Source organism: Dryobates pubescens, chromosome 26 (assembly GCF_014839835.1).
Source record: "Dryobates pubescens isolate bDryPub1 chromosome 26, bDryPub1.pri, whole genome shotgun sequence".
NCBI classification, from domain to species: Eukaryota; Metazoa; Chordata; class Aves; order Piciformes; family Picidae; genus Dryobates; species Dryobates pubescens.
In genome coordinates this window covers 2,263,695-2,285,520 of record NC_071637.1, presented here as the reverse complement: position 1 = coordinate 2,285,520, position 21,826 = coordinate 2,263,695, and the positions used below count along the sequence as shown (strand labels likewise).

General features: G+C 63.3%; 1 protein-coding gene across 9 annotated transcripts in view; it reads left to right on the top strand.

Moving 5' to 3' along the window:
• Window positions 1-21,826, top strand: part of CHD6 (chromodomain helicase DNA binding protein 6) — an 88,975-nt gene that overhangs the window by 42,573 nt on the left and 24,576 nt on the right. For 7 of the 9 annotated variants that reach the window (XM_054173712.1, XM_054173709.1, XM_054173714.1 and 4 more), the window contains exons 2-19: window positions 2,259-2,758; window positions 5,465-5,603; window positions 7,263-7,412; window positions 9,331-9,396; window positions 9,878-9,936; window positions 10,167-10,284; window positions 10,964-11,050; window positions 11,662-11,811; window positions 12,083-12,204; window positions 12,773-13,016; window positions 13,624-13,800; window positions 15,392-15,535; window positions 16,236-16,491; window positions 16,964-17,174; window positions 17,569-17,764; window positions 18,242-18,406; window positions 18,748-18,927; window positions 19,602-19,712. In XM_054173712.1, coding sequence (XP_054029687.1) covers window positions 2,292-2,758; window positions 5,465-5,603; window positions 7,263-7,412; window positions 9,331-9,396; window positions 9,878-9,936; window positions 10,167-10,284; window positions 10,964-11,050; window positions 11,662-11,811; window positions 12,083-12,204; window positions 12,773-13,016; window positions 13,624-13,800; window positions 15,392-15,535; window positions 16,236-16,491; window positions 16,964-17,174; window positions 17,569-17,764; window positions 18,242-18,406; window positions 18,748-18,927; window positions 19,602-19,712 — 3,042 coding nt within the window. In that variant the 5' untranslated portion in view covers window positions 2,259-2,291. The remainder of the gene's footprint in view (window positions 1-2,258; window positions 2,759-5,464; window positions 5,604-7,262; window positions 7,413-9,330; window positions 9,397-9,877; window positions 9,937-10,166; window positions 10,285-10,963; window positions 11,051-11,661; window positions 11,812-12,082; window positions 12,205-12,772; window positions 13,017-13,623; window positions 13,801-15,391; window positions 15,536-16,235; window positions 16,492-16,963; window positions 17,175-17,568; window positions 17,765-18,241; window positions 18,407-18,747; window positions 18,928-19,601; window positions 19,713-21,826) is intronic. The other 2 variants (XM_054173717.1, XM_054173711.1) reach the window with 1 other exon arrangement.

Sequence of the window (21,826 nt, the reverse complement as noted above, 5' to 3'; positions counted from 1 at the left end):
AGGGCTGGGCACTGCCTGTGCTGGGGCACTGGGGATGGCAAAGAGCCCAGCTTGGTACTTTCCCCATCCTTGCTGCATACAGCTACGTGTCCCTTCCTCTCTCTCTGGCAGCTCATGCAAGGGATACGTCTGGTCCCTACCAGCCCTGCTGGCTCAGGTTGCTCTCAAGGAGCTGGTGGCTGCTCACCTGTTTATGGCAGGCACTGCTGCTGCTGCGCAGCTGGGCCTCTCCATGCTGCTTCCTGCTGGGGCTGGTGCTGCAGAGCACACTGGGAGGCAGCTGGATTCCTTCTGCAGTTCGGTGCTGAAGCTGGCAGGAAGCGCGGGCAGAGCCGGAGCAGGAGGAGCAGCTCTGCTGTGCTGGGCTGGGGGCAGCCCCTGTGCTGGCAGTGCCCGGCCAAGGTGCTGCTCCGACACCACCTGCAGCCCTGCTGGCACCCGGGGCTCTGCCTCCTGGAGGGCAGGCTGCAAGGCAGCCCTCAGTCCCTCCTCTTGCCCTGCTGGCACAGTCCCTGCCTCTGGGCAGTGGGCAGCTGCTGGCCTGGGCGCATGGATTGTATGCAGGAGCCTGCCTGGGGGCATGGCACAGGGACCCTGCCACACTGCCACCCCACCACACTACCACCGCACCACACTGCCACACTGCCACACTGCCACCACCACACCGCCACTCTGCCACACCGCCACTCTGCCACACCGCCACCTCCACCGCACCACACTGCCACCGCCACGCTGCCACACCGCCACTCTGCCACACCGCCACTCTGCCACACCGCCACACCGCCACCTCCACACTGCCACACCGCCACCGCACCACACTGCCACCACCACGCCGCCACGCTGCCACACCGCCACACTGCCACACCGCCACCTCACCACACTGGCACCGCCACGCTGCCACCCCGCCACACCGCGCCACGCTGCCACCACCACACCGCCACGCTGCCACACCGCCACCTCCACACTGCCACACCGCCACCTCCACACTGCCACCGCCACGCTGCCACACCGCCACACCACCACCGCCACACCGCCACCACACCACACTGCCACCACCACACTGCCACGCCGCCATGCCGCCACACCGCCACCTCCACACTGCCACACCGCCACCGCACCACACTGCCACCACCACGCCGCCACACCGCCATCTCCACGCCGCCACACCGCCACACTGCCACGCCGCCACTCTGCCACACCGCCACCTCCACACTGCCACACCGCCACCGCACCACACTGCCACCACCACGCCGCCACGCTGCCACGCTGCCACACCGCCACACCGCCACACCGCCACACCGCCACCTCCACACCGCCACACCGCCACCTCACCACACTGCCACCGCCACACTGCCACCCCGCCACACTGCGCCACGCTGCCACCACCACACCGCCACGCTGCCACACCGCCACCTCCACACTGCCACACTGCCACCTCCACACTGCCACCGCCACGCTGCCACACCGCCACACCACCACCGCCACACCGCCACCGCACCACACTGCCACCACCACGCCGCCACACCGCCATCTCCACGCCGCCACACCGCCACACTGCCACGCCGCCACTCTGCCACACCGCCACCTCCACACTGCCACACCGCCACCGCACCACACTGCCACCACCACACTGCCACGCCACCATGCCGCCACACCACCACCTCCACACCGCCACACCGCCACCGCACCACACTGCCACCACCACACTGCCACGCCACCATGCCGCCACACCGCCACCTCCACACTGCCACACTGCCACCGCACCACACTGCCACCACCACGCCGCCACACCGCCATCTCCACGCCGCCACGCCGCCACACCACCACACTGCCACGCCGCCACACTGCCACACCGCCACTGCCACGCCGCCACACTGCCACACCGCCACTGCCACCACGCCCCACTGCCACCACCCCACTGCCACCACACTGCCACACTGCGCACCGCCACTGCCACCACGCCACACCGCCACATGGCCACTGCCACCGCCACACTGCCACCACCACACTGCCGCTGCCACATTGCTACCTGCACACTGCCACCTCCGCACTGCACCAGCGTGGGCCCAAAGTAGCCTGTCAGCCTCCCTTGGGCAGTGTCCCTGTGTGGTGGCCGTTAGCACAGTCCCGCTGTGTCCAGGGCCCCTGCTGGTGCTGAGCTGGGTGCTGGGAGCTGTGCTGGGCTGCAGGTCCCTCTGGAGCACGCTGCTGTTCCTGCTGCCCTCAGCTTCAGCGCCGCCTTTCTCCTCTCTCCGCAGGCGCCGGGCGCGAAGGCGCTGAGCTGCTCCCCGATGTCGGATGCCTGGGAGTGCAAGGCACAGGACTCCTTTGCCAGCAGCGAGGAGCAGGACGAGGTGCCCCAGCAGGGGGCGCTGGCAGACGCGGACATGGGTGGGCAGTGCCAGTGCCCAGAGGAGGAGCCCGAGGGGGCTCCCCAGAAGCGGCTGAGCAGCCAGAACGGCATGCAGGACAGCGGGGGAGGGGGCACGGGGGTGAAGAAGAAACGGAAGAAAAAGGACCTGGGGGAGCAGGAAGGGGGAGAAAAAGCAGCTGCAGAGGTGAAACCAAAGAGGAGAAGAGAGCCTAAAGAACCAAAAGAGCCTAAAAAGGCCAAGGAGCCCAAGAAGCCGAAGGAGCCCAAGCAAAGGGAGATGCCCAAGAAGCCCCGGAAACCTCGGGAGCCCAAAGCCCCCAAGGAGCCGAAGGAAAAGAAGAGTGGCTCTGAAACTACCCCCAGAGCAAGGCCCAAGAAGAGCAGGTGAGTGCTGGCGTGGCCACATCTCTGTGCCTGCTGTGCCCAGGGCTGGGCCACTCCGTTGCAGGAGTGCAGGCTCCTGGTGCTGGTGCCTGGATGTGCTGGCTGGAAGGCCAGGATGAGCTCTGGCCTTGCAGAGACAGTGCAGGCAGGGGCCCCTCAGGCCATGAGGTCTTGTGAGACCCCAGCTCCAGAGGAGGACTAAAGAATCTTGGTTTTTCCTTGGCCTCTGTGCTGAATGTCCTGGAGGGCAGAGGGGGCTCAGGGAGGTGTCTCAGCAGCAGTGTGGTGCTGTGTGGCCCAGGGCCTCTCATCCCTGTTCTAGGGCCCAGGAGGGTACATGGAGAGGACCCTGGCCCAGGTCTGTGCAAGGGTCCCCATGTGCTCCAGGGCCTGCAGCCTGCCTGGGCTCAGGGGGGCTGGTGGAGCATTTGTGCCTCCCTCGGGCAGCAGAACCTGCCCCTTGCTGCTGTGGAGCTGTGCTGGCAGCCAAGGCTGGCAGCTGAGACTGCCCTCCTGTGCTGTAAAGAATCCATAGGGTGAGTTTAGTTCTGTGGGCCAAGGGGTCAGTGCAGGAGCTAGCTGGGAACCTTGCAGCAAACCCCTTTTCTGTTAGAAAGCACCAGGCTGGGAGAGCTTCTTGAAGGCTCTTTGCTGGAAGTGGTCACCAGAGCCTGGGATCTGCCCAGCTCCTTCCCACCACGGCTGCCTGCAGCACAAGAAGCAAGCTCCAGGTCTTCCACAGCCCTGCTCCTTGGGAGCTTCCTGACAGCTGGATCCTGCAGAGGCCAGGGCCAAGGAGCTGGCACCAGGGTGGCTGGAAGTGCCATTGTGTGGGGGCCTGGGAGTGCCAAAGCTCTGTGCTTTCTGATGTTCCAGGGGAGTCTAAGCCTGCAGTGCTCACCTGCACCTTCCAGAGGACCTAGGTCTGCCCCTGCTGCTAGGGCAGCCCAGCCAATAGGTCCTTCTTGCAGCCTCCCCTCTCCACAGCTGCTCTTTGAGCCCCTTCTCAGGTGGTCACCTTGGCCTCTGGGTCAGCCAGCAGCAAACCCACCCACAGGAGAAGCAGCTGCTGAGTGGAGGCACCCACGGGTGTCAGGGTGGCAGCTCTGCAGGGAGCAGAGGCAGGGGAGTGGGCTGGGGGCCCCAGGCAGCGCAGGGAGGGGGAGGTGAGCAGCAGGCAGGGTAAGGCCTCCCTGCAGCTGAAATGATTGCAGGGAGTCCTCTAAGTGGCAGCTAATGGTGCTGTAATTTCTTCTCAATTATTTCTAATCACAGCCAACTGCTGGGTCATGAATGGAGCTGCTGCTGTTGTGACTCACAGATCAATACTCCGGGAGCTGCTCTGGTGGGAACAGCGCTGGCAGCACCTTCCCAGGGCCTGGGACTGATGCCAGGGCAGGGCCAGCACGGGCTTAGCCTCAGCAGCACATCTCTCACTGCCTGGAGTTTGCTGGCCCCGGGCAAGCTTCCCTCCTGAAGTGGGGGTAGAACCTCAGTGTGAGCTTGCTCTGCTGCTGGGCAAGCCTGGCACGGGCAGGGGCTGGATGGCAGGGCTGTGGGTGAAGGAGGGGAGGTTGCTCAGGGACAGGCACCAGCTCTTTGGCAGCTTGCCCTGGCAGAGGGTGAGGATGGGCTGGCACGTTTGCAGTGCTTGTTTCTGTCCCTGGTGTTTCCTGGGCACATGGCCTTGTGCAGGCAGGTTGTGCTGGGTGCCATGGGGGACAGGCTGGCCCTGACCCCAAGAGCATGCTGCAGGCTTGGGCTGTGTGTTAGCACAGCTCACACTCACAGGGGTCACTGGGAGCAACTCCCACTGTGACCAGAGCGTGGAGGACGGTTGCCTAGTGGGACACAGCCTCCCATGGGCCCCTGGAGGTGGTGGTGACTGCCAGGATGGCCCTTTGCACTGGTGGGACAATGGGACCTGTGTGCTCCCTGTGTTTGTGGTACTGGCAGGGCTGAACTCCCTCTGACTGAAGGCAAAGGCCAGCATTGGCTCAGCTGTGGTCTCAGGAAGGGCCTTGGTGCCAGGGAAGGTAAACCATGAGCTGGAGCAGCCTCTGCCTCAGCACTGGGGTAAAGGTTTAGTGTGGCCTCTGGATGCTGAACTCTGCACCTGACTTTTGATGGTGCAGGATGTGTTTGTGAGCGCTCTGCTCAGGGCAGGCACCTTGCTGCCCTGGCCTGCTGGGGCTGGTGGTGGGAGATGCTTCTTGCACCTGTGTTGGACACAGGTCCTTGTCTCCATCTCCCAGCTGGTGCAGAGGCTGCTGCACTCTGGTGCAGGACCTGCTTTCGCTCTGGGGACTTGCTGGCCTGAGGAAGGGTCACCCTGCCTGCAGGGGAGTGTCTGGCCTGGTTCCTTCCAGCTCATCACCACACTTGAGCAAGTGTCTAGAGTGCCCTGACCTCACCCCCATGCCAAAGCAGAAGTGAGGGCTGGCCATGAGCTGAATCCCATCTCCTTCAGCTCCTGTGGGGCTGCTCCCCTGGCTGTTGGAGCCCCCTGCCCCTGTCCAGCCCGTACCAGGCCAGAGCAGGTGGACCCTTTCCCTGAGCATCCTCAACTGGGGGTCCCCAATGCTGAGAGAGGCCGCAGGAGCCTTGAGCAGCCTGCTCCAGCAGGAGCAGTGTGCTGTGTGGGTGCCTGCTGGCTGTCCCCCAGGATCCCTAGGACAAGATCTAACTGTCTGTCCATCCTGGCAGCAAGGACACCCCTGTGGAGAAGAAGAAGAAAGGGAAGAGGAAAAATGAGATCCCAGTGGACAGTCTGGATTTGGATCAGGATCTCCTGAGCCCATCTGCACAGAGCCCAGAGGAGTCTGCAGAGTCAGCCGACAGCCAGGTACCGGCCACGGCCCTCAGCTGGCCGCCAGGGGCAGGTCCTGGCCACCTCTGGCAGGAGCACAGCTGGGCCCTGCTGGGCAGCAGCAGGGCCGAGGGCAGCAGCAGGGCTGAGGGCAGGAGCAGAGCTGGGCACCGCTGGGCAGGGGCAGGGCCGTGGGCAGAGGCAGCGCCGTGGGCAGCAGTGGGGCCGTGGGCAGCAGCAGGGCCAAGGGCACGGGCAGGGCCGTGGGCAGCAGGGCCAAGGGCAGCAGAGAGGCCGAGGGCAGGGGCAGGGCCGTGGGCAGGGGCAGGGCCATGGGCAGCAGCAGGGCTGTGGGCAGAGGCAGTGCCGCGGGCAGGGGCAGTGCCGCGGGCAGGGGCAGGGCCGTGGGCAGTGGCAGGGCCGTGGGCAGCAGCGGGGATGTGGGCAGGGGCAGGGCCGTGGGCAGCAGCGGGGCTGTGGGCAGGGGCAGGGCTGTGGGCAGAGGCAGCGCTGTGGGCAGTGGCAGGGCCGTGGGCAGCAGCGGGGCTGTGGGTGGCAGCAGCGGGGCTGTGGGCAGGGGCAGGGCTGTGGGCAGAGGCAGGGCTGTGGGCAGGGGCAGGGCTGTGGGCAGAGGCAGCGCCGTGGGCAGTGGCAGGGCCGTGGGCAGCAGCGGGGCCGTGGGCAGGGGCAGGGCCGTGGGCGGCAGGGGCAGGGCCGTGGGCAGCAGCGGGGCTGTGGGCGGCAGGGGCAGGGCCGTGGGCAGGGGCAGGGCCGTGGGCAGCAGCGGGGCCGTGGGCAGGGGCAGGGCCGTGGGCAGCAGCGGGGCTGTTGGCAGGGGCAGGGCCGTGGGCAGAGGCAGGGCCATGGGCAGCAGCGGGGCCGTGGGCAGGGGCAGGGCCGTGGGCAGCAGCGGGGCCGTGGGCAGGGGCAGGGCCGTGGGCAGGGGCAGGGCCATGGGCAGCAGCGGGGCCGTGGGCAGGGGCAGGGCCGTGGGCAGCAGCGGGGCCGTGGGCAGGGGCAGGGCCGTGGGCAGGGGCAGGGCCGTGGGCAGCAGCGGGGCTGTTGGCAGGGGCAGGGCCGTGGGCAGAGGCAGGGCCGTGGGCAGCAGCGGGTCTGTGGGCAGGGGCAGGGCTGTGGGCAGGGGCAGGGCCGTGGGCAGAGGCAGGGCCGTGGGCAGCAGCGGGGCCGTGGGCAGGGGCAGGGCTGTGGGCAGCAGCGGGTCTGTGGGCAGAGGCAGGGCCGTGGGCAGGGGCAGGGCCGTGGGCAGCAGCGGGGCTGTTGGCAGGGGCAGGGCCGTGGGCAGAGGCAGGGCCGTGGGCAGGGGCAGGGCCGTGGGCAGCAGCGGGGCTGTGGGCAGGGGCAGGGCCGTGGGCAGGGGCAGCGCCATGGGCAGTGGCAGGGTTGTGGGCAGAGGCAGCGCCGTGGGCAGGGGCAGGGCTGTGGGCAGAGGCAGCGCCGTGGGCAGTGGCAGGGCTGTGGGCAGAGGCAGCGCTGTGGGCAGTGGCAGGGCTGTGGGCAGCAGCGGGGCCGTGGGCAGGGGCAGGGCCGTGGGCAGGGGCAGGGCCGTGGGCAGAGGCAGGGCCGTGGGCAGGGGCAGGGCTGTGGGCAGGGGCAGGGCCGTGGGCAGGGGCAGCACTGTGGGCAGCAGCAGCGCCGTGCCCTGCCCCCTGCCCTGAGGCCGTCGGTGTCCCGCAGAAGCGGCGCTCGGGCCGGCAGGTGAAGAGGAGGAAGTACAACGAGGACCTGGACTTCAAGGTGGTGGACGACGATGGGGAGACCATCGCGGTGCTGGGGGCCGGCCGCACCTCCGCGCTCTCCTCGTCCACGCTGGCCTGGCAGGCAGAGGTAGGGCTGGCTGGGCGCGGGGCTCAGGGGGCCGGGGGCTCCCGGCACAGGGGTGAGTGGCTGCCCGCGAGGCTGTGGCCTGGCTGGGCAGGACAGGGTGGGCAGGAGGTGTGCGGGTCCAGCTGGTGCCCTCTTGCCGGGAGACCGAGGCCCCCGGAACGTGTCCCTGAAGGCAAGACCCCCACGCTGCCCTGCCCACCTTTGGCTCCTGTCTCTGTAGCTCAAGTCCCTGAGGCTGGGCTGGTTTTGGCTCTGCCAGCCAAGGGCTTTGTAGTGGCCAGGTCATCATTCTCTGCCCACGTTGCTGCTCTCCTTCAGTGCCACAGAGATGCCCAGCACAACAGCAGCCAGCCCAGCTGGCCTGTGGGCAGCATGGCAGGGACCAGCTGCTGTCACTGCCTCACTGCCCTGCCTCCTCTGCCCCCTCCTTCAGTGCTGGCTCCTGCTCGCTGCTGGCAGCTCCTTGCTGCTGCTCTGTGTGGTGGATCCTGCAGCTCATTCCTCCTTACTGGTCACTAACAAGCTGCCAGCTACTAACTGCTCTCACACTGTTCCCCTGTCCCTCTCCAGCCCCCTCCTCACAGGGCTCTGTGTGGGCAAGGCAGTAGATGAAAGCTGGCCTGATGCTCCCTGCCATGCCCAGGCAGAGGCTGGCACACACCTGACTGCAGCTGAGTGGCCCAGAAAGCTGCTGTTACCCTGCTCACTGTGTGACAGTGCTGGGTTCAGCATCCTGCCCCATACTGCCATGGGTGTGCCAAGAGTAAGTGCTGGGGCATGCAGGGGCTGCTGCAGCCCTGGGCACCACCTTGGCTTTCCCAGAGCCTTCTGGGTGAGTGCTATGGCATGCCCCAGCTGCCTGTCCCTCCCCCCAGCCTATCCTGTGCCTTCCCTGGAGAGGTCTTTCTGGTCTGCCAAAGGACATCTTAGGGCTGCTTTGCCTTGGAACAGACTCTGCCCCTGTCTGAAGAGGATGAACAGAATCCTTCTCCTTTCTGCTCTGCACTTTGCTCTTTTCCTGCTGCCAAACCATCTCCCAGCCAGAGCAGAATTGATATTTCTGATGCTCAGGCAAGCTCCACATTGTTGATTCTGTCCTCTTCCCTCAGCCCTTCCATGCCTCTCCTGCTGCAGCACAGGCAGGAGCCTCACTCTCTTGTCCTTCAGCATGTGGTGGGGCTGGGCTTGCCACTTGCTGGGTGCCTGCTTCTCAGAGCTGGAAGCAGGGCAGTTAGGGCCACCTCCAGCCAAGTTCATGTTCTCAGCTTGAGGGAGTGGGCTGGGAGCCTGTGGGTGGCCATCAGAAGGTCTCTGCAGCCTCATGACTTCCTCATGGCAGAGTTGGAGCCTGTGGAGGGAAGGAGGAGGTTCTTTGAGTGTCAGGAAGAGCTGCACAGATAGCAGTGGGGCTGAGTGTTGCCTGTGTCCTGTGCCCATGAGCAGGGCCCAGCAGCCCTGTCTGCTGTGCTGGGACACTGGGGACATCCAGCACTGTGAGGCTGTTTTAATGCCAGGGCAGGTCAGAGATGGAGCCTGGAGCATGGCTGGGAGCAGCTGGGCACCTCTTGGCATATTTCCTTCCTTCAGTCTTGAGGTAGACGTGCCCAAGCTCCCTCTTTTCTGGGACACTTGCCACCCTCTCTGCCTTGGTCTAGCTGGAAGGACACTACCCAGCTGACCAGGACACTGCTGTGCTTCCTGGCCCCCTGAGCATGGGCAGAGGGCAAACACAGCTGGGCTGGCAGCACCTGCACCCTCACAGCCAGCAAGGGTTCTCCAAGTGCAGCTCTCCCAGCTCCCACTGTGCCAGCTCTGCCTGCCCAGCTGGTGGGCAGGGAGAGGAGCAAGCAGCTCTTCTGTAGTGGGAGAGTGCCAGGGTCCAAGCCATGAACGTGGCCCTCTGCTCTCCTGTCCCCAGGAGCCTCCCGAGGATGATGCCAACATCATTGAGAAGATCCTTGCCTCCAGGATGGTGCAGAAGGAGGTGAGAGGCAAAGATGTCAGTGGGGCTGGAGGTCCCTGGGCAGAGGAGAAGTGGGGCCTGGCTGCCTTGTGCAGCAGGGACATGAGGTGGAGCAGCAGTCGGTGCTGCTGTGCCATTCCTCACATTTGCTGTTTGCAGGGTGCTGCTGGTGTGTGCTCAGACTGGCACCTTTCTGGGTTGGGGATCAATGTGGTGCCCTGAGCACCAGAAAGCCTCTGGAGAGGAGTCAGCCCTGGGCTGGTGCCCAGGAAGTGTTTGAGGTCCCTTTGCTCAAGGGTGGTCTCACACCACGCTCCCCAGGGCCACTGAGCCTCCAGGCCAGGCCACGTGCTGAGTGCCTGCCATCCTCTCAGCCCATGGGGCCCAGCTGCCCGGAGCCTGTGCCCAGGCAGGGTATGCCTGGCCGTGCCCAGAGCACAGAGGATGTCCCCAGCTCCTGCACAGGCTCTAACTGTTGCTTCCTCTCCTTCCCTTGGCTTAGGCTCATCCCGGAGGCCTGGCGTTTGAGATGGAGGAGTTCTATGTCAAGTACAGGAACTTGTAGGTACCCTCTCGTGGTGCCCTGTGCCATGCAGGGCTGCACTCCCACAGCTGCAGCCCCAGCAGCCCTGTCTCCCTGTCCTGGGAAGCAGGAAAGCCGCTGCAGCTGCAGCGATCGGTCTTGGCCTGGCCCTGGGCCACAGCTCCCTCCGTAGGCTGGGTGGTCCTGGGGAGGTCTCTGTGCTGTGGTTGGATGGGGGCCACAGTTTGTTGCTTTTTCCCCTCTGCAGCTCCTACCTCCACTGTAAGTGGGCAACTCTGGAGGAGCTGGAGAAGGACCCCAGGATCTCCCAGAAGATAAAGCGCTTCCGGAACAAGCAGGCCCAGATGAAGCACATCTTCACTGAGGTGAGAGCTGCCTGCCATGCCCAGCCCTGGCACATTTGGGCTGGGCACTGAGCAGTTTCTGAGCAGGCCAAAAGCTGAGCTCTGTCTTTGGCACCTTCCTGCCCTGGTCCCTGCCCAGCCTATAGCAGTGCCTGGGATTGCCCTGCCCCAGCTGCAGGACCTTGCCCTTGGTCTTGTTGAACCTCCTGAGGTTGGTTTGGGCTCAGCTCTGCAGCCTGTCCAGGTCCCTCTGGATGGATCCTTCCCTCCAGCTGTCAGCTGCAGCACACAGCTTGGTGCTGGGGGAGCCTCAGTGCCTCTCTCCATGGTACCAACAAAGATGTTAACCAAGCCTGGTCCCAGTCCTGAGCCCTGGGGGACTCCACTTGTCACTGGCCTCCACTTGGCCATGGACCATTGAGAGCCACTCTGGGTGCAGCTCTCAAGCCAGTTCTGTACCCACTGAATGGTCCTTCCATGGAGCCCATCCTGCACCAGCCTGGAGACCAGGATGAAGCAAGAGCTTTGCCCTCTGCAGGGCTCCTGAATCCTCCCTGCCCAGGGACAGATGTCAAACACCTTTGCCCAGGGTGCTGCACAAAACAGGCAGCATCCTGGGAAGAGATGCCCTGTGTGCTCTGCCAGCCACCTGTGTGAGCCTGGAGTCAGCTTGAGCTTACCTCTCTTGTTGCTGTCGCAGCCTGATGAGGATTTGTTCAACCCAGACTATGTGGAGGTGGATCGGATCCTGGAGGTGGCCCACACGAAGGACCCCGACACCGGGGAGGTGAGAGCTGTGCAGGGAGGGGGCTTGGCAGGAGGCACAGAGCAGTGCCCAGCGTCTCTGGGCACCCTCGGGCCTCACCAGTCCTGCACAGGCTGGGCTCTGGCACTGGGGACCCCTTGGCAGAGGGCTAAATGGAGGCAGCCTGTGCCACACACTGGGACTGAGCACCTGTGAGCCCCAGGGCTGCCCCTGAGCCCCAGCGCTGCCCCTGAGCCCCAGCAGTTCCCCTGAGCCCCAGCAGTTCCCCTGAGCCCCGGCGCTGCCCCTGAGCCCCGGCGCTGCCCCTGAGCCCCAGCGCTGCCCCTGAGCCCCAGCGCTGCCCCTGAGCCCCAGCGCTGCCCCTGAGCCCCAGCAGTTCCCCTGAGCCCCAGCAGTTCCCCTGAGCCCCAGCAGTTCCCCTGAGTCCTAATGCTGCCCCTGAGCCCCAGCACTGCCTCTGAACCCCAATGCTGTCCCTGAGCCCCAGCACTGCCCTGAGCCCCAGCACTGCCCTGAACCCCAATGCTGTCCCTGAGCCCCAGCAGTTCCCCTGAGCCCCAGCAGTTCCCCTGAGTCCCAATGCTGCCCCTGAGCCCCAGCAGTTCCCCTGAGCCTGTTTCTCTGCACTGCAGGAGGTGACTCACTACCTGGTGAAGTGGTGCTCGCTGCCCTATGAGGAGAGCACCTGGGAGTTGGAGGAGGATGTGGACCCAGGGAAGATTAAAGAGTTTGAAGCCCTCCAGGTCCCTCCAGAGATCAAGCACACGGTAACGTACCCAGAGGTAACGTACCCAGTGGGCAGCTCACTGCCCTGGGCACCAGGGGCTGGCTGTGCCCTGCCAAGGTCCAGCAGTGCTGACCTTGTCCCTGCTGCTGCAGTGCCAGCCTCATATCCTCCCCTCCAGGGGGTTTAGTTAGCAGGATCTGAGGGTGGGGTCAGGGGTCCAAGCCCAGTCAGCCACCCTGTCCTGGTGCACAGCCCTAGCAGCAGGGTCTGGCCTCGCTGAGCCTTGGCCTCTCCCCCTCCATGGACCCTGCTGCTGCTCTCTCCAGGAGCGCCCTGGGTCCGAGTGCTGGCAGAAGCTGGAGAAGTCTCGGGAGTACAAGAACAGCAACCAGCTGCGGGAGTACCAGCTGGAGGGCATGAACTGGCTGCTCTTTAACTGGTACAACAGGTGAGGAGGGGCTGGGGCATGCTGCTGGCACTGGGGCCCAGGTGTGTGCACTCCCAGAGGCAGCACAGCTGGAGGGGCAGAGCTGGCAAAGAGGGGCTTGACACAGCAGCTGCAGAGAGCTAGCAGTGCTGGAGCTGGCAGGCAGCTGCCAGGGAAACTGTGTTGGGTTTAGTTCTGAATCGGAACCTCTAGGAATGTCTCTGCCTGGTAATTGCTGGTGAGGCTTACAGACAGCTAGGCTTAGCCCTGGGTCTAAGACACGCCTGATTTGTGGTGCTGGCCAGGCTGCCGGTGAGCCTCTGCTGTGGTGGGGGTGCAGGAATGTGAATGCTCTCAGCTGCAGCAGGCCAGCAGATGTGTGCACCCACGGGATGGCATGTTGGAGGCCATCATCTTGCAAGCAGGTCTGGCTTACCCAGACTGGTTCAGGCCACTGTACCAGTGTGCCCCCACCCTCCATGCTGCAGAGCCAGAGGCGTGGGTGGGTGCAGGGGATGTGCCCGATGCCCTGGCAAGGAGCTGGCGAGAGGGTGGTTCCACCTTCACATGGCCCTGTCCATCCCTGCAGGAAGAACTGCATCCTGGCAGACGAGATGGGGCTGGGGAAGACAATCCAGTCAATCACCTTCCTCTCAGAAATCTTTCTGATGGGCATCCATGGCCCCTTCCTGATCATTGCCCCTCTCTCCACCATCACCAACTGGGAGCGGGAGTTCCGCACCTGGACGGAGATGAACGCCATCGTGTACCACGGCAGCCAGATCAGCCGCCAGATGATCCAGCAGTACGAGATGGTCTACAGGGACACCCAGGTGAGTGCTGCCACAGCCCACACCTCTGCACCCTGGTGGTGCAGCAACAGGTTGCCCAGGGGGGTAGTTGAGGCCCCATCCCTGGAGCTATCCAAGGTGAGGCTGGACAGGGCTCTGGGCAACCTGATCCAGAGGAGGATGTCCCTGCAGGGGGTTGGACTGGATGAGCTTTGGAGCTCCCTTCCAGCCCAGACCATTCTGTGATTCTATAATGTATCCCTCAGCCAGGGCTTCCTGTACTTGGGAAGAAGTGAGCTGCATGTGGAGCTTGTGTTTCATCTGGAGAGGCAAAGGTCATCTTTCAAGGCCCCTTCCCTGGCATGGGCTCAGGGTGCATCATGTATAACTGAAGAACAGGCCTAGCTCATACAGAAAGGGGAAAATGCAGCAGAGCCCCAGCCACAGTTCTTGTCCAGGCCTGTGTGTTCTGCCCTGAGGCAGTGTCTGGTTTGGAGGCAAGGCTTGCAGGAGCCTGCCCAAGAGAAACCAGCATGAGGAAATCCCAGGCAGGAGCCAGAGGCTATCATTGGCACATTCACAGGATGGCTTCACAGTGTCGTACCACCCTGCAGGAGCCAAGCACTGCCTGTGGTTTATGTCTCCCTAGGGTAACCCTCTCCCTGGGATCTTCAAGTTCCAGGTGGTTATCACCACCTTTGAGATGATCCTTGCTGACTGTCCGGAGCTGAAGAAGATCCAGTGGCGCTGCGTGGTCATTGATGAGGCACATCGCCTGAAGAACAGGAACTGCAAACTGCTGGAGGGGCTGAAGCTCATGGCCCTGGTGAGCATGGCCCAGGTGCATGGGAGGGCAGGGTGGGCCAGAGATGGCCATGCCTAGCAGTCAGACACCACTGCCAGCTGCCCAGTGCCAGGGCTGAGAGCTCTCTGTCAGAGGGAAAATTGTCCAGCACCCATCAGATTGCTTAAGCAGTGCCAGTGGTGGAGCCCTCCAGTGGATGGGGCACTGGTGGCCTGCAGCCATCACAGACTCTTTGTTGCTGAGGTGGGATATTAACACACAGCAGAGCAGGCCCCCCACAAGCCTTCCCATCTGTGTGTGCTCCCTGGCAGAGCTCGACCTGGCCTGGCAGTGCCAGGCTGCAGCAGCACTCACAGGTGGTTGCTGACCGGCCCTCATCCCTGGGCTGTGGTGAGTCTGTGCCCTGCAGCAAGCAGGGTGCAGTGTTCACACTCCTCCTGATCTGCTCTGCCCACATGGGACCGGCCTGTGCCAGGGATGGGGGTGCAGGACTGTGTGTTGTAAAAGGGATCCAGGAGCTGCTCTGAGAGATGATTTTGGGTGCCCACCTCCTTTCCAGCCCTGGGAATGGCAGCTGCTGTTTTCTGGACAGGAGGCTTCAGGCACATTGGATCTTCCAGCCCTGCCCAGCATCCAGCATGTTCACCTTCCAGGCCTCTGGAAATTGGGAGCCTTATGCTGGCAGTTCCCAAAGCCTCTGCTGTTTGCCTGTGACCTTGTCTTGTGCAGGTGCCTGCTGGGTTGTGGACAGCTGGGGCAAAGCAGGGTTGTGGCTGGCACCACTTTGTCACCATCACCTTCCCCTGTACAAGTCCTGTGGGAGCCTCCCACCTTACAGCTGCCCTCCCTTTCTAGCTGGTGACTCTCAGGATGCTCTCTGCATTAGGCTGGGCAGGAGGATCTGCCTGAGCAATGAGCCTGGGGGCTGGCCCTGCCGGGACAGAGCAGGTGCTGCACCCCGGGAGGCAGCACATGGTGGTGCCCAAAGCTGGAGCCTGTGGAGCACATGGCAGAGAATGTGTCCTGGAGGAGCCATCCACTCCTCACCCCCACAGCTGCTGGGGCTTATCTGGACCCTCATCTCCTTTTGCTGTGCATCTGCCTACCTGGTACAAATCTCCTTGTTCTCTGTTCACACCTGACAGAGGTGCCTCTGCTCACACTGGCCCTAGCAGGAGGGCCCAGATGCCCCTCAGTATCACATGGCACTGGGCCATGTTCTGTCTTGTTCTACTTGAGCCCTGGAGAGGGACATCCTGCCTCTAGGTGCCTGGAGGATTGGGCTCTGCCAGTGTCCCAGTCCAGTGCCAGCAGAGCCCTGCCTGAGGAGCTTGTGCCAGGGCAGGGCTGAAGCCTCAGGGCAGCAGGGACTTGGGTTTGGCTGTTAGTGCTGCACAGAGCTGGACCATGGCAAACCCTGGGAGCCACCAGACAGTGTTACATGGCTGTGGCTGCTCAGGGCTGGCACCATGGCTGGAGGAGCCTTTCAGGGAGTATGTGTGCCCCCAGGGCACCCAGAGGGCTCCTGAGGATTGAAGACCGAGAGCATTGTGCTCTTGGGACCCCTTGGACCCAGCTAGTGGCTCTGAGCCTGTTTTCTGTGTGTCTCCAGGAGCACAAGGTGCTGCTGACTGGCACCCCCCTGCAGAATTCGGTGGAGGAGCTCTTCAGCCTCCTGAATTTCCTGGAGCCACAGCAGTTCCCCTCAGAGACAGCTTTCCTGGAGGAGTTTGGAGACCTGAAGACGGAGGAGCAGGTACCTGCAAGAGTGACACTGGTGCCTGTTGGCACAGGCCACTGGCACACGCGGCCAGGCAGGCCAGGCACACACTCAGACACCTGTTTTGTGGAGGGGAACAGGACTCCTGTGACACAGCCCCTAGAGCTGCTCTGGGGAGAGACCTGCCTGTGCCAAGGCAGTGTGCAGCTGCCCACCGCTCCTTGTGTGCCTGGGCAGCACAGCTCACCTGGTTGTCCCCCCTGCTCTGCCCTGAGACCAAGAGGAGTGTAGGGAGAGCAAAGAGATCAGTAAGAACCTGTGTCAGTTGCCCTTGTCAGGTTCCCCTGGGGGTCTGTCCTCCAAAGCTCCCCTTGAGCATGGGTCATGGAGAGTAGCTAGGTGCCCAGGGCTGTCTCGCTGCCATTTGAGTGCCGGCACCAAGATGCCCACTCTGAGGAGCAGACACAGCAGGTGGAGCAGCCATCCCCTCTCAGCTCTCCTGCAGCAGACACCCTGGCCCAAGGCTGTTGGCAGCACAAGCCTGTGGAACCCATGGCCAAGGGCTGTCACCCACCTGCCTGCCCCAGGGAGCCCAGCCCCTGCAGCTGTCCTGGCTGTCAGCGGAGCAGCTGCTTCAGAGATGGTGGTGGTGGCTTTGCAGCTGGGGAGGCTCTGGTGTTGTCCCCTGTGCTTGGCATGCAGGCAGGGCAGTGAGTCCCTGTGGTCGCCCTGGCAGGTGAAGAAGCTGCAGTCCATCCTGAAGCCCATGATGCTGCGAAGGCTGAAGGATGATGTGGAGAAGAATCTGGCACCCAAGCAGGAGACCATTATTGAGGTGGAGCTGACCAATATCCAGAAGAAATACTACCGAGCCATCCTGGAGAAGAACTTCTCCTTCCTCTCCAAGGGTGCCAACCAGCACAACATGCCCAACCTCATCAACACCATGATGGAGCTGCGCAAGTGCTGCAACCACCCCTATCTCATCAACGGTGAGGGCTGTGCACAGGAAGGGGGCATGGAGGTCACTGCAGCATCTCCTGGGCACTGCCTGCAGAGCTTCTCTGGCTTGGGAGCCAGCTCAGGCCCTCCTACCATCTGCTGCCGGTGCCTCATACGTCCAGGCCCGGTGTGGGAGGCAGTCAACTGCCTTGCCCTCAAGGGCAGCCCAACTCTCAGCCAGTGCTGCTGGCTACCTCAGGGTCTTGCAAAGCTCGCTGTGATTGGGAGTGCTCTCCTATGGGGCCCCGTCCAACATGCCATCCTGGCTTGTTCTGCCAAGAGCTGGGGCACGCCCTGAAGAAGGAGTAGATAGAGTGGAGGGGCATCTGGAGGTCCCTATCCAACCTCCCTAGATCTGATGGACTGCACGGGTCGAGTCCTCACACGCTGGCCTGCATGGCAGGCTGGGTGCAGCTGCCTTACCAGCCTCGCCAGGCGCTCAGGTCCCTTCTTGCCTGGCAGGGGCGGAGGAGAAGATCCTGGAGGACTTCCGTAAGACACACAGCCCCGAGGCGCCGGACTTCCAGCTGCAGGCCATGATCCAGGCGGCCGGGAAGCTGGTGCTGATCGACAAGCTCTTGCCCAAGCTGATCGCCGGCGGGCACAAGGTGCTGATCTTCTCGCAGATGGTGCGCTGCCTCGACATCCTGGAGGACTACCTCATCCAGAGGCGGTTAGTATGAGTGCCAGCACTCGCACAGCTCCCCGCGGCACCTCCCTCCCGCGCTCTAGATTGAGGACGCAGCCCGGGGTGGGGTTGGGCCGTGCCGTGCCCACGTACCAGAGGATCTGAGTTACAGGCTACTGCTGGCAGGTGCAGAGGCCCCAGAGCTGGGCGGCCCTGACCCATCCACTCTGTGTTGCCTAGGGCTGGCCTAAGAGTGACCAGTCACGTGTGTGATGGTTTTGCCATAGTAGAGGAACAACTTCTGGGAACAGCCACGGTGCCCACGGAGCGCAGGGGTGGCACCAGCGGGGTCCGGCTGCGCACACAGGGGCCGGGGCCTGGCGCCGGAGGGGCGCGCGGTGCCCATCGGTGACGCTGGCGCGGCCGTGCCCGGCTGCAGGTACACCTACGAGCGCATCGACGGGCGGGTGCGCGGCAACCTGCGGCAGGCAGCCATCGACCGCTTCTGCAAGCCCGACTCGGACCGCTTCGTCTTCCTGCTGTGCACGCGGGCGGGCGGGCTGGGCATCAACCTCACTGCTGCCGACACCTGCATCATCTTCGACTCCGACTGGAACCCCCAGAACGACCTCCAGGTGAGGGCTGAGCTGCCAGCAGGCCCTGCAGCCAGGCTGGGCAGGGGGAGCAGCAGCACCTGGTGGTGTGGGGAACGGGTGGGAGTGTGGGCAGAGAGTAGGGGAGGTCATAGTGGGGCTCTAAAAGCATGGGTGGGCAACAGGCCAGGCAGCACTGTGTCCATACCTGCTGTTGGAGGGCTGCAGAGAGCCCCAGCTGCAGAGAGCCACAGTTCCAGTTTGAGCCTCACCTCCTTGTCTGGGGTGCAAGGGTCTCCAATCCCTGCTTCACAGATCTGGAGGCCTGGCAGCTGCTGGCAGAGCCCTGCCGGCTGGGCCACAGGCACTGGGTGAGGCGCTGCGGTGGGTGGGAGCGGAGGGGCTGCGGTGGGTGGGAGCGGAGGGGCTGCGGTGGGAGCGGAGGGGCTGCGGTGGATGCGGAGAGGCTGCGGTGGGCACGGGTGCCGGGTGGCTGACGCAGTGCCCTGTGCCCTGCAGGCGCAGGCTCGCTGCCACCGCATCGGGCAGAGCAAGGCGGTGAAGGTCTATCGGCTGATCACCAGGAACTCCTACGAGCGAGAGATGTTTGACAAGGCCAGCCTGAAGCTGGGCCTGGACAAGGCTGTGCTGCAGGACATCAACCGCAAGGGCAGCACCAACGGGGTAGGCTGGCCGGCGCAGCAGGCCCGGGCAGGGGGCTCGCCTCTCCCCTGCAAGTCGCTGCCAGGCTGCAGCAGAGGCCTGGGCAGGCTTCTGGGGTGCCACAGGCTTACGCTGCTGCTGCAGCCTGGCAGGCTGCCTCTGCACTGCCGTGGGGCTGGGGCTGGGTGTCTTGGACTGAAGTTCCTGGCAGTCCTGCCGGCAGCATTTCAAAGTGACCTCCTTGCTGTGGCAGTGGCAGGTCTGGGTTGGCTTGGGGTACCCTAGCCAGGGCAGAGCCTGCCCCTCCTGTAAGGCACCCAGGGCAGCTGCCCAGGCTGATGATGTCCCCATGCTTTCTGCAGGTTCAGCAGCTCTCAAAGGTGGAGGTGGAGGACCTGCTGCGGAAGGGAGCCTATGGTGCTCTGATGGATGAGGAGGATGAAGGATCTAAGTTCTGTGAGGAAGACATCGACCAGATCCTCCAGCGCAGGACGCAGACCATCACCATCCAGTCGGAGGGGAAGGGCTCCACCTTTGCCAAGGTCTGCTGTGTGCCAGTGGACTTGCCCCTGGGGTGGTAGAGGACATGCAGGGCAGTAGTGGTGGGCTGAGCTCTTAGCCCTGCTTGAGACATCCACATGGAAGCTCTCCTGCCTGTCCCACTGCACCCAGCAGTGAGACCTTGCTGGGGCACTGCACATCTCCTGTCCCACTGGTGACTGAGGTGTTGAGGAGGGAGCCACCAGCCCGGGTGGGTGGTGTGAGGCTGCCCAGAGGGCTCAATGTGCCAGCTTCCACTTTCCCTTTGCAGCCAACTGGTGCTGGTGAGAAGGCAGAGCAGGTGGTGGCAGGACCCAGTTGCTGTGCCATGGGAAGCAGTGTGCCATGGGGCCCTGACATCCCTGCAGGACAGAGCCCAAGGAGCCAGCTGTGTGCCACGCTCATGACTGGTGTCCTCTAGGGGCACCAAGGGCCATCTCCTCCTCTTGTGGGTGGCACAGCCCAGGCTCCTGTTTCCAACGGGTCAGGCAGGACTGCAGAGGGGTTAGCTCCCTTCAGCAATCAGAGCCCTCTGGCATGTTCAGCATGGGGTGTCACAGCCCATGGCAGCCAGCCTGTGTGCTGCAGGCAGATGTGGAGGGGATCTCTACATGGGAGAAGGGACATCTGCATGCTGGGCTGCACCCTCTTCACTCTTCCCTTCTCTTACTCCCAGGCCAGCTTCGTAGCATCAGGAAACAGAACTGACATTTCCTTAGATGACCCCAACTTCTGGCAGAAGTGGGCCAAGATAGCAGAGCTTGACACAGATGCCAAGAACGAGAAGGTAGGATCCAGGTCTTGGCACTTTTGCCCACCACTGAGCCAGCACTGCCTGGTGGGGTCTGCAGGCAGGACCTGTGTGCTTCCACTGGGCTCCTGAAATGGCACATTGGGCATCAGGGCTTACTGCAGGGGAAGATGGACCCATGATTGCTGGCTGAAGTCTTAGTTGCTTTAGCCACATGCAGGGCTCTGCCTGCCTGGTGCTTCAGGGTGATCATTCTGTGCCCCCACCAATTCCCAGGCCTGGTTAAGGGGCAGCAGCTGGGGCTGGCAGCATGTGAGGGCTGCTGAGGCTGCAGTACCCTGTGTGGGTGGCATGTCTGAACCCAGCAGATGAGTGACTGCCTCTGTGTGAGCTGGAGCTCTGCTGGAGTTCCCCACAGCATGGGCAGGCAGCTGCCCTCCAGGTGCCAGCTCTGATGTCCTGGCTCTCTTGCTGTCTCACCAAGGCCAAGGACCTTAGTTAGCTCAAGTGCCAGCTTCTGCTGTGGCTGGGAATTGGTGGAGTGAGCAAGGCTCTTCCCACACTTAGGGGAAGCTGCAAGTCCACATGAGCCCTGGCTCCCTGGGCAGGGGGGGTCGTTTGGTCTGGCAGCTCTGGAGGAGGTCTGGTGAGCTGACATGAGGCTTCTGGAGCTCACAGTGCCAGGCACATCTGTTTCACCACATCCCCCAGGTGTCAGTGGCCCAGGAGGTGGTGTTTCCCATGGTGAAACTTGGCAGGGCTGTCCCAGTGGAGGGCAGAGAGCAAGCTGTGTGTGACTGCGTGTGGCTGTGCCTGCTGGCCTCGGTGCCCTCTGTTCTCCTCAGCTGTCCCTCCAGGCTCTTTGCAGAGCCACAGCACCTATGGGCCTGTTCAGGGAGCCTTCAGCCCAGGAGCAAGGGCAGCCATGTAGTGACTTAGGAGCAAAGTGGAATTGCAGTTAGTTGAGGCTGGTGGGGAGCAGGCAGGTCCCTGCATGAGTCATGCGCTGCCTGGCCCTGGTTAGTGCCAAGGCAGTCGCTGCAGTAAGCACAGTGCCCAGGCTTCTCTGCTAGGCTTGCTCATAACAGTTAATGTGTGGGTTCCAACAGCAGCCTGGGAGGATTTTGAGGACCTGCAGAGGCATGACTGTGCTGATCCACTGCTGGTCAAGAGGCTTGTGCCACATACACTGGCACCCTCAGGGCCCTGGAACCGGGGGCCCTTGCTGAGCAAAGCTGTGCCGCTGTAGTGGAGCAGGTGGTGAGTGCTGGCTGGAAGGCAGCAACTCTTTGCAGCAGCACTGTCTGTGTCTGCTGAGCAGTACTGGGAGGTGCCATGCCGCAGGTGCAGGGAGGCTGAGCACTGTGGCTGTGGCCCTGGGTTAGCTACAGCATCACTGTGTGGATGGATGCTGGGTCTGGTTTGGCTCTCAGAGCTCTGCCCAAGCTTGCAGCAGGCTGGGGAAGGAGCTGCCAGGCGCTTCAATGGCTGGGCACAACCCTGCATGGTGTCTGCAAATGCTCCTTCTTGTTTGCCTTCTCACCTTCCCTGAGCAGGAGGCTGCAAGCAAGGTCATTCAGGCCAGCTGAGTTTGGCCCTGACAGTGCCAGGGGTGTCATGAGGAGAACTCTGGCTCAGGCACCTACTGCAGTACTCCTTCTGCTCCCTCATGCTGCCCCTTGGGTATTTCCCATGTCCCAACACACACGTGAGCCTGGGGCAGTGTTTGAAGACTCTCTGAGTCAGACTCAGTATCCAGGCACTGCTTGAGAAACAAATTCCTCTAAAAGCTGAACCTGAGTAGGGATGAGGGGAGGTGCCCAGGGCTTCTCCTGGCCTGGTGGCGCAAGTGGGCAGAGGTGCAGGTTGTGCCACTCCTTCCTCCATCAGCGTTTGCAGCTCTGCTGTTCTGCCTTCAGGCCTGGGGACAAGCAGTGAGGCTCAGTGCATCTGGCAGGCCTGTCACCATGGCTGTGAGGGGGCTGGGGGCTGTAAATGGATGCCCCTGGAGCCTCTCTTGCCCTCACTGGCACCTTGGTTTCTCCCCAGAAGCGGCCATGGGCAATGCTCCTCTGGGGAGCAGCTCCCAGGGACAGCCTTGTCCTCCACCCCAGCCTGCTCTGACCACCATAGGAGCTCTCTGGCTCAGC